Source organism: Hakea prostrata, chromosome 1 (assembly GCF_041222555.1).
Source record: "Hakea prostrata isolate BN-2017 chromosome 1, UWA_Hpros_2, whole genome shotgun sequence".
In the NCBI taxonomy this organism is placed as follows: domain Eukaryota; kingdom Viridiplantae; phylum Streptophyta; class Magnoliopsida; order Proteales; family Proteaceae; genus Hakea; species Hakea prostrata.
This window is the reverse complement of record NC_142600.1, coordinates 70,905,403-70,919,375: the sequence shown is the minus strand read 5'-3', so window position 1 is coordinate 70,919,375 and position 13,973 is coordinate 70,905,403. Positions and strand designations below refer to the sequence as shown.

Below are 13,973 nucleotides of genomic sequence, written 5' to 3'. Positions count from 1 at the left end.
TTTATTTGGTGTTTTATTCACTACTGTAGAGAACGGAAAATGAGAGAGTTTGCTTTGGTAGATCTGGCATACATGGATGGGGTCTCTTTGCTCGTCGAAATATTCAAGAGGGAGAAATGGTATGCATTGAACTTTAATATAGATTCTGCAGTGTATGCGTCTTTTTCTCCTCGAAATTTAAAAATCTCTTGTAGTACTTATAGGGACTAATGGTTTACAAGTACTTCCCCCGTCCCTTCTTGTGGGTGGATGGGATTCAGGTTGTATTCACATCTAACACTTATCAAACCTACCTTCTGTGAGGTAGAAGAAATTTGTATTTTGTAATTATGTAGTCCATACAGGTGGTTTGTAGTACAGAATAGATGCAGTTACTTAACAAAACCACTGCTGTGACTCTTCAAAGACAAGCACATTCCTTAATTTGACTTTCCTATGCATTGCAGGTTCTTGAGTATCGTGGTGAACAGGTGAGACGCAGTGTTGCAGATCTAAGGGAAGCACGCTACCGGATGGAAGGCAAAGACTGCTATGTAATTTATTTTCTCACTTTGACTGTGTTTTCTCGATTTAAGTTTATTATTTGCACTTCTAAAAGAGAAAGTATGTGTGAAAGACCTGTATTGTCAATGTTGAAACCGTCAAGCAAGGACTCAGGTAAAAGAAGATAATTTCTCCTTCTAGTTGATCAAAAACATAAAATTAAAGAAAAGAAAAATCCACCATCTACTTAATGTGTGCCTTGCATCCATATTTTTGCGGGAAAGATGAGGCTCTTGACCTATGAGCTTTCTTCCTTTTTCCCATGCCCCAGGCCTGGAGGAGAGGGTTACCCCCATGGTGTTGGGCCTTTGAGCTTCCTTGTGGGAGGTGTGAGGTCCCATCATTTCTCTCTGGGGACGTTTTATGACCCCGATGCTATGCTCCTCTTTGGGATTCACTTTGGCATAGAGAAATATAATGGGACTGTTTTGGAACCCTGCCTCCTGATGTATGACTGTATATAGAGTATTGTTCATTTCTTTTCTTTTCTTTTCTTTTCTTTTTGGGGATGGTGGGGCTACACTGTTAGTTCCTTATGCTTGCGCCCTTTCTCTTCTTTTTAGCCATGTGACGTCTTTTTCCTTTGTTTAGGCTTCTTCTTTTTCCTTTTCTTCTTTTCCCCTTTTTTTTTTTTTTTTGGGGGGGGGGGGGGGGGTTTAAATTCTACTCAGGCTAGAGTTCATATGTTGCATCTTTTTGTTGCTTACTTGTGATCTTGGGTTTGTGCCTAATATTGGGATCTACTGACTTCTACCCTACAGCTGTTCAAGATCAGTGAAGAAGTAGTGGTTGATGCCACAGATAAGGGAAACATAGCACGGTTAATAAACCATTCTGTAAGTCAACTGGAACTGATTTGTGACAATATGTTTGTGTATGTTGCTGTGCTGTATTGTAACTACCTTACCTCTTGAATCTGTTTCTTTCCGTAACCATCATTTAATGTTTTCCTTTTTTGGGTTAACATATTCATTCTGGAGGAAACCTTCAGACTGGTGTGGAATCTTTCTTATGGTTGCATACAGTATGGTTACCAGTATTTAATCTTGTCAATCACTGATTCAAAATAATCATTTTCCCTTGGTACAGTGCATGCCCAACTGCTATGCAAGGATTATGAGCGTTGGTGATGACGAGAGTCGGATTGTGCTTATTGCCAAGACAAATGTTTCTGCCGGCGATGAGTTGACGTACTTATCTCTCTCTCTCTCTCTCTCTCTCTCTCTCTCTCTCTCTCTCTCTCTCTCTCTCTCTCTCTCTCTCTCTCTCTTCGTGGCTGTCCTTTTTCTCCTAGTAGCATTATGGGGTTGTCCCAAATTTGTAGACCCCTGCACACATTACAAGTTTCAGAGCCCAAAAATATTTCCAAGGGGTAAAATGAAGCTCCAGAAGTCTAGGACTATTGCAGTGTGCAATACTAATAGGAGTGCCATAGGCATGTGTAGACATGTCTGGGAGGCATATGGCTGAATAGTCTCTTTGACATTTTGTTGCAACACTAAAGGTTGCTCTTTTGTGACAAGTCTGAAAACAGTCTCCCTATAAAAAGCAGTGTGGGAGCAAAACTTGCAATGGTGAGAGTCCTGTGCACTAACTACGCCCCTTTTTTCATATGATTGAATGTGGCTGAAATACATGCCTATCTAGACCTTCCTCTGTCTATCCAGTTGTCAGAGTTATTAACCACCTGGCACATGGCAAAAGTCCATGAAGTGTCGAGTCATGATCATCTCCTTGTTAGGACAGAGGTATATGCCTTCTTGATGTTTCTCCACCATACAATAGAATTAGGGTTCACGTAGAAGATTTTATTTTTTATTCATTCTATCAGTACGCTGAGATGAATTCCTATTGTGTGGTGATCCATTTTTTATGCATTTGCAGATTGCTTTAGTGTTTAGGTTTCCATTCCGAGACTGACCATTCTCCCATAATTGCATTTGACAGATATGATTACCTGTTCGATCCTGATGAATGTGATGAGTTCAAGGTCCCCTGCCTCTGTAAAGCACCCAACTGCCGGAAATTCATGAATTAGCTGACACAATTACCATTATTTCGCCGGATGAAGCGCTGGCCCACCTTTTTCTTGCAAGATATCTGAATTTTTATTATTTTTCTTTTCATTTCTTTGATGAATGCTCCAAGCTTAATAAAAATTCAGAATTTCTTATTCTTTTTCCCCTCCTTACATATTTTTAATCGCCCCCCCCCCCCCCCTTTCGTTTCTTTTTTTATTTTAATATTTTTTTTTATAGAAATGTAAATTGTTGTTCTGTAGCCCGCAATTTATATCCCTCCCGAGTCCCAACCCCTCCCAAAAGAACAGACATTTCTGCAAATACATTTTAATGTAATATTTCATCTTTATCAAGGAAAATTTGTCACGGGAAAATGGTTGGTACAATTGGATAGGTTCTGCCATTTAATGTGTTTCATCTCTTAGAGTTATTTATTCACAACTATTCTTTTTGGATCTACTGGGTGAACTGCGTTTAGTTTGGCTTTCACTTACATAGAGAGAAAAAAATTTAATTCAGAGTTCTTTCTTCTTCTTCTTTCTTTTTTTTTTTTTTTTTTTTTGGTAACAATTCATAGAGTTGAATGCTTAAAGAGTCTGGATTAAAGCTACAACAGGGCCGGGCTGAACTGGACTTTTGCAATCCCAAGCCCAGCCCTATATATTATAATCTAAGTCCATTCTCACCTCAACAGGGCCGGGCTGAACTGGACTTTTGCAATCTCAAGCCCAGCCCCATATATTATAATCTAAGTCCATTCTCGCCTGACCGTAATTGACGGCCAAGGATTATTGTCTTTGATCCTAAGCTACAAGGCCAAGCCAAGCTCATTCTTGCTCTGATTGGCCCTGGTCTTTATCCTAATTGACTATATACTTAGCTCTAACCCTGATTGGCTCTATCGTTGTCCATGTTCCTAATTTATTGAAATCAAGCATCAGAGACAAAAAAATTAAGGTTATAATCACCGCCAGTTGTCGGGGCGAAAAATCGGGAAAGGTCAAGACAAGCCCGACAGGTCTAGTCAAGGCTAGAATATTTTGGCCTTAACCTGTCCTTATAGCCAAAATCTTGTGCCTAAGCTCTATTCGGGTCAAGGTGGGTTTGGGGGTCAAAGCCATCAGGGTCTAATTTGCACCTTCAATCTGGATCCTCTACCCATATGGATTAGAATTAATTTTCAATCTTTTGAATTTAAAAAGGGTGGATGGTTGCCAATTGTAAATTTGAAAAATACGATCTTTGTTTCTAAACAAAATAGTAGAAATAAGAATTCGAGGGATGACGCTGAAAAAGTCCCTAAAATTGATACCCGTTTTTTTACTTCGTCCTATCGGGTGTGGCTCTTATTCCTGCGGATCATTTGTTCTGTGAAAGGATATGATATTTGAGGTGCTTACTGGTCAATCGTGGGAAGAAATTTCTTCAGTAATAGCTCCAAAATGGAAAGGCCTTTAACAATGAAACGGAAGACTTCAATATGGCATCGACGATCAAGATGATTCTCTAACTTATATATTCGCTGCAGAAGTCGATAACTCGCCAAATTGTTCAAACCAACTATGACATCCATCCAACCTCTCTTACCCGTCTCTCTTCCTCTTCATTCAGACACGCTCAATACCCACCAAGCTCGACCACCGACGTCTCAGAAACAAGGACTGCAAGGTCAATCCCTTTTCACTGGCACTGCTAATCAGAAATCTAAACCCGAAACGCTCTCCCCATCATTATGGATCGAGAAACTTCGCTCCGAGACTCGACAGAATCTCTTCCAGGAAGCCCTTTCTTCTTACATTGAAATGACAATTGCAGGTATTTCACCTGACAACTTTGCCTTCCCGGCAGTTCTAAAGGCTGTTACAGGCCTCCAAGACTTGAGTTCAGGGAAGCAGCTCCATGCTGCTGTCATAAAATTTGGCTACCATTCATCTTCGGTCACGGTGAACAACACCCTTCTTAATTTGTACGGTAAATGTGGAAGCATCGATGGTGTTATCTTGTTATTCGACAAAATGCCTGAAAGAGACGAAGTGTCTTGGAATTCTTTGATTGCTGCATTGTGCAGGCTTGAGGACTGGGAATTGGCATTAAATGCCTTCCGTTGTATGCATTCAGATAAGCTGCGTCCCACCTCGTTTAGTTTGGTTAGTGCTGCACTTGCGTGTTCTCATCTGGGTAGTCACTACGGGTTGCGGCTTGGGAAGCAAATTCATGGGTATAGTTTGCGAAGTGGTGATGACAAGACATTTACGAAAAACTCGTTGATGGCCATGTATGCCAAATTGGGTTGGGTTCACAGCTCCAGAGCTTTATTTGAGCGGTTTGAGAACCGTGATATGGTTTCTTGGAACACCATGATCAGCTCATTTACACAAAATGATCGATTTGCAGAGGCATTGGCTTTCTTGCATCTCATGATTGCTGAAGGAACTAAACCTGATGAGGTTACAATTGCTAGTGTACTTCCTGCCTGCGCCCACTTAGAGATGTTAAATGTTGGGAAGGAAATCCATGCGTATGCCCTTAAAAATTATGACATTATTGAGAACTCCTTTGTGTGTAGTGCACTCGTAGACATGTACTGCAATTGTAAGCAGCTTGAAAGTGGCCGTCAAATCTTCAATGGTGTCTCAGAACGGAGAATTGGGCTGTGGAATGCTATGATTGCAGGCTATGCTGAACACATGCTTGATGAGGAGGCATTAGAACTCTTCATAGAGATGGAGGTGGTTTCTGGACTATGCCCAAATCCAACAACAATGGCGAGTGTGTTGCCTGCTTGTGTTCGTTGTGACACGTTCTCTCATAAAACAGGTATGCACGGATATGTAGTGAAGAGGGGCTTAGAGAGAGACAGGTATGTGCAGAATGCGTTGATGGACATGTACTCTAGGATGGGAAAGTTGGATATTTCACAGAAGATATTTGAGAGCATGGGGGTTAAAGACCTGGTTTCCTGGAACACCATGATTGCAGCTTATGTTACTAGTGGACGGCATGATGATGCACTTCTTTTGTTACATAAAATGCAGAGCACGGAAGCTAGAGACGGAAAGAACAGCAACTTTGAAGATGAATTCATTTCATACAGACCAAATTCAATCACACTCATGACAGCGCTTCCTGGTTGCGCTGCCTTAGCAGCACTAGCAAAGGGAAAAGAGATTCATGCATATGCCATTAGAAACTCTTTGGCATCAGAGGTTACAGTTGGCAGTGCACTTGTGGACATGTATGCAAAATGTGGTTGCTTGAGCTCATCAAGAAGAGTGTTTGATGGGATGCCTAACAGAAATGCCATAACTTGGAACGTCCTTATCATGGCCTATGGGATGCATGGACTAGGGCAGGAAGCCCTCACATTATTCCAACAGATGAGCTCCAAGGGAGTATTGGGAGAAGTGAAACCCAACAAGGTGACATTCATAGCAATCTTTGCTGCGTGTAGTCACTCTGGCATGGTGAAGGAAGGCCTAGACCTGTTTCACAACATGAAATACAAGTATGACATTGATCCAACACCAGAACACTATGCTTGCGTCGTGGATTTGCTTGGTCGGGCTGGTCTGCTGGAGGAAGCTCATCAATTCATTGCCACCATGCCATTTGGGCCTGACCAGGCAATTGTTTGGAGTAGTTTTCTCGGTGCATGCCGGATACATCAAAACGTAAAGCTTGGGGAGATTGCAGCCCAGAATCTGCTGCGGTTGGAACCCAATATAGCCAGCCACCATGTTCTGCTCTCGAACATCTACTCCTCGACTGGGCTTTGGGACAAAGCAATGAAGGTTAGAAAGAACATGAAGGAAATGGGAGTGAGGAAAGAACCCGGCTGCAGTTGGATTGAATTTGGGAATGAGGTCCATAAGTTCATGGCTGGGGATGAATTGCACGTGCAAAGTGGCCAGCTCCAAGCTTTCCTTGAGAAATTGTCAGAAAAGATGAAGAAAGAAGGTTACGTCCCAGACACGTCATGTGTTCTTCACAATATAGATGAAGAAGAGAAGGAATACCTTCTGTGTGGGCACAGTGAGAGATTAGCCATAGCGTTTGGTATCCTTAACACCCCTCCTGGAACTACCATTCGGGTCACCAAGAACCTGAGAGTTTGCAATGACTGCCATGTAGCAACTAAGTTCATCTCAAAGATTGTTGAAAGGGATATAATCGTCAGGGATGTAAAGAGGTTCCATCATTTCAGGGAAGGGTCCTGCTCTTGTGGAGATTACTGGTGAACAAGATCCAAATCTCTATATATTAGGAAAAATAGTTGAATTTCAGCAAATGGTGGGAACAATAAATTTCCCAGTAAACTGCTCAATATTTTTATTGCCGTTCTGAGAACATCAATATATACAATAGCGGGAAGATGAATTACTAGAATTGACAAATGTTTGCAACACGAACTGATCTGCCGGGATGTTGAATCTGCAGCCTGGATCTATACTATTTTACCATAAATGGATCAAAATTCACCAGAGTTTGCACTCAACTTGCCGATCAAGTACAGAAGAATGAAGAAGGTGGAGCCAAGAGAAGAAATCTGCTTTGGTTCAATATAAGCATCCCACAAGCAGAGAGAAGAATTAAAAAAGTAGTCACCGTTTGGGAAAGTTGGTTTGCGAAAAAGAGAACACGGATGGATCCAACGCTCTTCTCAATTTAATCTTAAAGTGTTGAGGTCGGTTCCAACTTCCAACCTGAAAAAAAAGAAGGGTCGAGGGCAGTTTTTCCGGGTAAACACCGCGACATAAAGTCAAACAAGGGTTCATGTCGTCGCAAAGAATTGCGTGTGAAAGTCATTTTACATAATTTTCTTGTTTGTTTTCTTGTACACAAATGTTTATTTTCCAGAAAAAATAAAAAGTTTATTTCCGGTGCAGTATATCAGTTCCAGAATCAACAAAAGCCTTAAAAACTTAAGTCATTTTTTAGTGTGGATCATCTTCCCTAATCAGGAGTACTCTCTTCGGATGTCTTACAACCACAAATTATGTAGAATCTACAAGTACAAAATAAACCCCATCACTGGTCAACAGCCGTGGGGGGAGCACAGACGACAGGCAAGACAATCCAGACTCATCTTTTTTTAACAGCTACTTTGTAAATCAAGAGACACCTCCCTGATCAGCATTAGTGAGGAATCTGTTAAAACCAACCATAATCGTAGATATTAAAATGGTATTGGCGAATCCGTCGATTGATATCAGCTAATGCTTATACAAAATCCTCCCATCTCAATTTTTAAACCCACGGGTGAACACACATTTTCAGAAATTCAGCCGTTCGCATTTTATCCAAATTTGTAATCGGGCGTATGAACAGCTATCACAGCTCAACTCAACAACACGCAGACGCCTATAATAATCCAAGAGAATTATCACTGCCAACACGATTTCCATCGAGACACTATTTATCCAAAGACGAATTTACTTCACTAGTTGACAGCAAAAAGCCCTACATTCAGGTGGAACTTACTGACACATCTAGCAGAAACCTAGTATCCGCCAAGGAATCTAAGACTTCCTAAGGGAGGGGCACAGGTTTTGAAACCGAAACAGAAATTAAAACAAGAAGAGAGATGCTTTGAAAGAGTACCTGATATTCCAATTTCCCGGGGTAAGCCGCACAATCGCATCAGTTGGCACATCATAAATTCTGATTGTGATTTGGTGGATCCTTCAAGGGATCCCATCTTTTCTATCCTCCTTCAAAGATCGATAGGTGGGTAAAACAGAAATGCTATAAGGAACAATATGGAAGGAATTGCACAATTTCCTTGAAATTGGCATTCCCGAAACCTTATATAGAATGGTTTCAATGTGTACTTTCAGGAGGATGATGTATCCGAAAATTAACCAACCCACACTCAACTGAATCCGGCATCAAAGACTCACATGCCTCAGAACTGTCAGGAAAACCTACAGGACCACACATAACATCACCAAAAGCCAGCCTTTGCTCAGCTCTACTGGGAAGACGATGGACTTTCAAGTTACCAGCAACACCCATGTCATCGTCCTTTCCAGCAACCTGAAAAGCATTTTCAAGGGAAGATAAGTGGTCCCCTGCTGCTCTTTCTGATTCCTTCTGATGAGTACTAGCAATTATCTCCACTTCGTCATGGTCAGATTTCAGGAAAAATTCTTCTGATTCAACTTCACCACAAGTTGGCATTGGCTCCTCTGTCTTTACGTCAGCAGAAGCTGAAACTGGAACCTCCATCTCATTCAATTTCTCCTCCGACATCTTCCCTAGTTCAGAAACCGGAAATGAATCCTTCTCTTCCCCTCCTTTGGAGATTGAAATTGGCCCAACCACTCCCTCATGATTAGACGCTGAAATAGGACCTTCAGCAACCGCCTTTTTGGAAATTAAATGTTCCACTCCTTCACAGAAATCAGTCACCACCTTCAACGGTTCTGATTCAGGATGCAAGCCATTTAATTTGGCTCTCATCTCTTCATTCTCCTTCTTGTAGAGGGCCATGGCTCTCTGCATATTAAAATCACAATACCAGCTATCAATAGTTATATTCAAAACCAGCACTACATCCTTCTACCCGTTTTTATTTTATTCTTCATTATCGCAAGAATATCATCGTAACATTCCAACTTATGCAGGTTAGAGGTCCACAATTGTTCTGATTAGTCAAAATGAATTAGAAAATGTGTAAACATCACAATAGATGTAAATATTAAAATACCTGAAAAACAGAATCCTTCACTGAAAGGGAAAGTGAAGCACTCAAGCTGGAACGAGGGATATTTGCTCCAGCATCCACCTGATGCAAGGGGGAGAAGCAAAAACTCGTTAGTACGAATAAAGACATCATCAAAGAAGCAACCCATCTCTAAAAGATCCTACCTCAGTATCCACATGCACGTCTGTGGTAGTATCCTCACTATCAGTTCTCAAGCCTTCAACATTCAATAAGCCCACACACTCTTCATACAAATCAGGATGAGTAAGATCAACTGATATGTCCAACTTTGAAAGATAGACATTGCAAAAACGAGCACCATCATCACTTGACATTTTACGAGGCTCCAGTGTCTTCTCATTAATAATTTCCGATGGAGCTTCAATAATATCCGTCGGAGGGGTGCCGCCAGTCCTCTTTATCTCAATGCTTTCTGCACGAGGACCTGGACTGTTCTGCTCATTAAGAGACCGCTGATCTGGCTGCCCAGGCCAATTATCTTCTGATGGCTGAACTTCTTTTTGGGATGCAGTAGACAACTCTACATGCACGCTACCATTATTGCTCTTCCACATGTCTGCACCACCATTCATCAGGGGTCTGTTTTGGTCCCATTCTCGTTTTCCATACATATGATGATCATCCCCAAAGAAACCATTACCTGCATCCCACCTATGCATATGAGGTGGAAAAGAGTCATCAGCTGGATTCCGCCACACAAAAGGGCGCCCATTACCACAGTACCTATCAGCATCAGGCATATGGTATGTAAACCCCGCATGGTTCAATTCCAGAGGTCTAACCCCAAATACAGGTGAAGCAGGAAACTGCGGCATAATTGGGTGAAAGCTACCAGGAGGTGGACCTTGTGGGAAAGGAATGTAGCCACTAGCTACCTGTGAAGACCAAGTTTTCCAAGCATTTCCCTGCCCTCTGTTCACACTGGGTTCACCACTCCTCTTGAAGCGGTTAGTAGGTTTACCTCTGTTGTCTTCTTCAGATGAACCCAAAACTGCAAAGCTGTCAACCCCAGCCCTGAGAGGAGGTGGCAAAGGATGAATAGAAGGTGAGGTTCTATTGAAGGATGAAGTAACAGATATTGTATCTCCTTCTATTTGAGAATACTCATCAACTGTTATCTTCTCCAAAGGCAACTCACGGCTTCCCCTTTCTTCATTAGTGAGATCATCCTTTACATCCCTGGTACCATTGCTCCTGCATCCACTACCCTCAACATCAAGGCTCCTCCTTGAACCAGTTCTTTTTGAGTATCTACGGTCAATGCTTGTCGATGACGGAGATTTATCTATTAAGAACATAGATGATGCCTGGTGATCTGACAAGGGGGACCTTTCACTAAATGACTCACCCAAATGGTTGTCATCTTTTTTGTCTGCAGACCGAGCATCAGAAGCTCTTCCCAGGATAGCAGAGCCACCACTCACATCTCTTGTTGAAGATGCAACACCTGGCCGGGTTTTCTCTTCAGACACCGAGTTTCTATACCTTGAATCTGCCTGTTTAGAGCTATTCCTAATAGCAGAAAATAGCAGCATAAGGAACAAAATATTTTAGAGCATACAGATATTTACAAAAAATGTGAAACATCTACAGCATTAACAAGGCAGCTAAGACAGGTTCAATGCATCAACCCTTATACACCTGGAGGTAACCTCCAATTATCTTGGGAACATCAAGTATCGGCATAATAAGAGAACTCATAACAAAGAATGATAAAATCACCAAGTGGTGGTCTGTCGCACCATCTTCCTTGAATAAGATTTCAAGGTTTAGTGCTGATATCAAGTTGAAAGGGGCTGTTAATTTAATAAAGAAGCAAGGTCTTCAGGGTGCTGGTCCCCATAGTGACTGGGGTTCCGATACTTTTCTACCGGTTGGTGCCAAGTATATTAACCGGTGCCAAGTATATTTACCCACCAAGCTGGATCAATAAAAGGATAAGCCACTGTAGATTCACAGGATGATTTATTCAGTGTCTCATATAAACCGGATGTGTAACACAATCCAGATACAACAGCATGCAGTACTGTCAAACCAGAGAGGTTACGATGGCCAAATGTGACCTGTGGTGGTAAGCAAAGACAAAAAGCCAGCTAAGGCTACAAAAACATGCATAAAATAGGCAAGCAATGAAAACAAGAAGTCTACAATACCATGACTACGTTATCATCACTGAAGCTTTCACTAAACTAGATCAGCACAAAATCTGAGTCCCGACTAAACTTCGGATGGTAGACATTAGAACACCCAAGCACCTCGTCCAAAATGCTTGGCCACAACAGAAGCCCTTTATTTGGGAATCACTACCTAGTTGACTAATTGAGTTATCTAGTATTCTAGTTAACGAATATAATTTGCAGCAGAGATGACAATCCAAAGAAAACATGCCAATATCACATTCCCTCCATTGCCCAATAACTTCTAACAGAACCGTATGAAACCCCCTTTTCCACCCCAGTGGAACTGCTTTTCATTAATTCAAAATCTAATAGATCCCATCAAATACTCACACGTAAGACTCATACTAGGTCGTGTACATCTCCTCTAGTATCTTTACTTTTTAAGCACTGGAAATATAGAAATCAATACAATTAATGTCAGGGTAACACCACCAAAATGCAGTCCCCATTGATAAAAATCATCTGAAAGGCACACAGTTCTTTGCCCGATTAGAGAAGTGGGGGGGGGGGAATGTAGACTCAAGATATGCAGATTATTGGGCCAAAGCTGCCAAACATACTAAAGGAACTACCCAATATTTCTGGAGAAATGTTATGTTATACGAATATAATTATAACAAACTACAGCAGCATTGTTGATGGGGGGAAAATAAAGGTTCTCAAAAGTACCTGAATTGATCTTTAGCAACATGAATACTGGAGCTCGGGGACCTCTTCTTTCTGCCGTTGTTCACAGGCGAGTCAAGATCAACATGGCGTGATTGATCTTTAGCAACATGACTACTGCTTGATTTATTTTCCACATCAGAACGCTGCTCTCTGGAACTTCGAGCTTTAGCATTGATATGGCCCTCATTCTCATCACGTGATCTCTTCTTCCCCCTGTTATCTTTATACCTTGATCCACGTTCATAAATGTGGGGACTGGCATCATGATCGCTATCATGAGTCTTAGCCCTCTTATGACAATCACTGTCATCCTTCAAATGCTTACTGTCAGGCCCGTCTCTAATCTGATCTCTAACGGAATGCTCATCTTTGTGCTTTTCATCTCGGTGCCTGCGATCCTTATCTTGCTCTTCTCTGTATTTATCCCTATACCTCCCATCTTTATTTCTCTCCTCTTTGTATTTCCCACTCTTTGCAATATCATCTCTGGGTGACAATTCTCTATCTTTACTATCCCTTGCATCATCCTGATATTTATCCCTGTCACCAGAGCTGTCTCCCCTCCGCCTAATCCGTTTCTCAAGTTCTTTCTCCAGTTCAGGGTTCCGGAGTTCATCTTGTATTTGCCACTCTATGGAGAAAACAATAAGAGAAAGAACAAATGTGAAATGGATCCAATAATAAACAATCATAGCTCAATAGTTGCTACATGAAATCATTAGCACAGATTTTCTAAAGATTCTTCAACTGACCTCATGGAACATTCCAAAATAAGCTTTCATATCTTAGCAGGTAAAAAAATAGGATAGTCCATTAACTAATGTGTGACAATGATTCTCAAATGAACATTCCTGAGGTTTCATCCTTCCCTAGGAACAATAATGCAAGATCTAAATCCTACAAGGCAATTCCACTGTAAAGAGAATTCTAACGGAAAATACCATAGTAACACTGTTACAAAATGCAGAGTGGTGATTTTTTTGGCATATGACTTATATTTGAATATTTCTAATGGTTATTGAAGTTGTTTACATGAAATGTATGCTGTATTTACTTTTTAATTATTATTAAATCATGTGTAGAATAGGGTTATAGACTTTTAGTATGTCATTATGTTTACCACACATAATCTGAGGTAAAACTCATAGACAGACTTAATGTTTTAAATATCATAGTGCCACTATGCTCAAATGCCTAAAAAGGCTATATTGGCAAGATACAAACTCTCCCCCATCAAAAACCCACCAGAGATGACTAACCGATTTGGCAGAGAACTAAATAAATACCCAACTTGGCGAAACCTTGGTCAAACTTGGTTTTTGAAGCACTGAGTTGCTCAACAAGATCAAGATTTTGAACCACACAAATTGGTAAATTTTTTCCAAAGTCTTTAATTCCCCTAACCAAGGTTATGTGATAGTACAAGACTACAATCTAAGCAAATCACACTCAATTTACAAACAAGGAATGCTTCACAAAGGTCCTACTGTTTTCAGTCTTTCTAGCCATTTGTTTCATCACTTGCTTGAGTCCATATCATCAACATCAAAGATAAACAAACTATATGAAGTATAATCTGGTTCTTCGTATAAATACCACTGATCCTCCATAGCTAACCTTCCTAGACAACATAAAAATAAGAAGAAATGTTCCCTTTCCTAGCTGCCAACGACCAGACGTATACGCCCAAGGCTAGATTGGTCATGCAGGATGAGACATGCAAAATGAAGAAACGAATCCAAAAGAAGTGGTTAATGCCGTCATGCAAATGAAGGCCAAAGAAACACAAACCATTTCAGGGAGAGACTGAAGAAGAGAACTGGTATTCAGTCG

The 13,973-nt window shown here is 41.1% G+C and overlaps 3 protein-coding genes across 9 annotated transcripts in view; 2 read left to right on the top strand and 1 right to left on the bottom strand.

Moving 5' to 3' along the window:
* The window catches only part of LOC149029734 (histone-lysine N-methyltransferase ATX4-like), a 30,121-nt gene extending 27,135 nt beyond the window's left edge, over positions 1 to 2,986 (top strand). For all 3 annotated transcript variants that reach the window (XM_089142072.1, XM_089142071.1, XM_089142069.1), the window contains 5 exons: positions 30 to 119; positions 447 to 533; positions 1,305 to 1,379; positions 1,633 to 1,733; positions 2,491 to 2,986. In XM_089142072.1, the coding sequence (XP_088998198.1) occupies positions 30 to 119; positions 447 to 533; positions 1,305 to 1,379; positions 1,633 to 1,733; positions 2,491 to 2,581 (444 nt within the window). In that variant the 3' untranslated portion in view covers positions 2,582 to 2,986. The remainder of the gene's footprint in view (positions 1 to 29; positions 120 to 446; positions 534 to 1,304; positions 1,380 to 1,632; positions 1,734 to 2,490) is intronic.
* An 884-nt stretch (positions 2,987 to 3,870) lies between these two features.
* Positions 3,871 to 6,813, top strand: OTP84 (Tetratricopeptide repeat (TPR)-like superfamily protein). Its single transcript, XM_089142068.1, has one exon. It carries the CDS (start codon positions 4,127 to 4,129, stop codon positions 6,800 to 6,802), a length of 2,676 nt encoding a protein of 891 aa, XP_088998194.1. The 5' UTR covers positions 3,871 to 4,126; the 3' UTR covers positions 6,803 to 6,813.
* Positions 6,814 to 7,185: 372 nt separating this feature from the next.
* The window catches only part of LOC149029732 (uncharacterized), a 32,899-nt gene continuing 26,111 nt past the window's right edge, over positions 7,186 to 13,973 (bottom strand). The window contains exons 2-6 of one of the 5 annotated variants that reach the window (XR_016171196.1): positions 12,141 to 12,771; positions 9,435 to 10,803; positions 9,274 to 9,351; positions 8,166 to 9,062; positions 7,186 to 7,267 (exon numbers count right to left, since the gene is read on the bottom strand). Coding sequence is in view for 2 of the 5 variants with exons in the window: in XM_089142066.1 (XP_088998192.1) it covers positions 8,385 to 9,062; positions 9,274 to 9,351; positions 9,435 to 10,803; positions 12,141 to 12,771 (2,756 nt within the window). In the remaining 3 variants the exon portion in view is untranslated. Of the gene's footprint in view, positions 7,268 to 7,435; positions 9,063 to 9,273; positions 9,352 to 9,434; positions 10,804 to 12,140; positions 12,772 to 13,973 lie in introns of those variants that run through there. The other 4 variants (XR_016171194.1, XR_016171195.1, XM_089142066.1 and 1 more) reach the window with 4 other exon arrangements.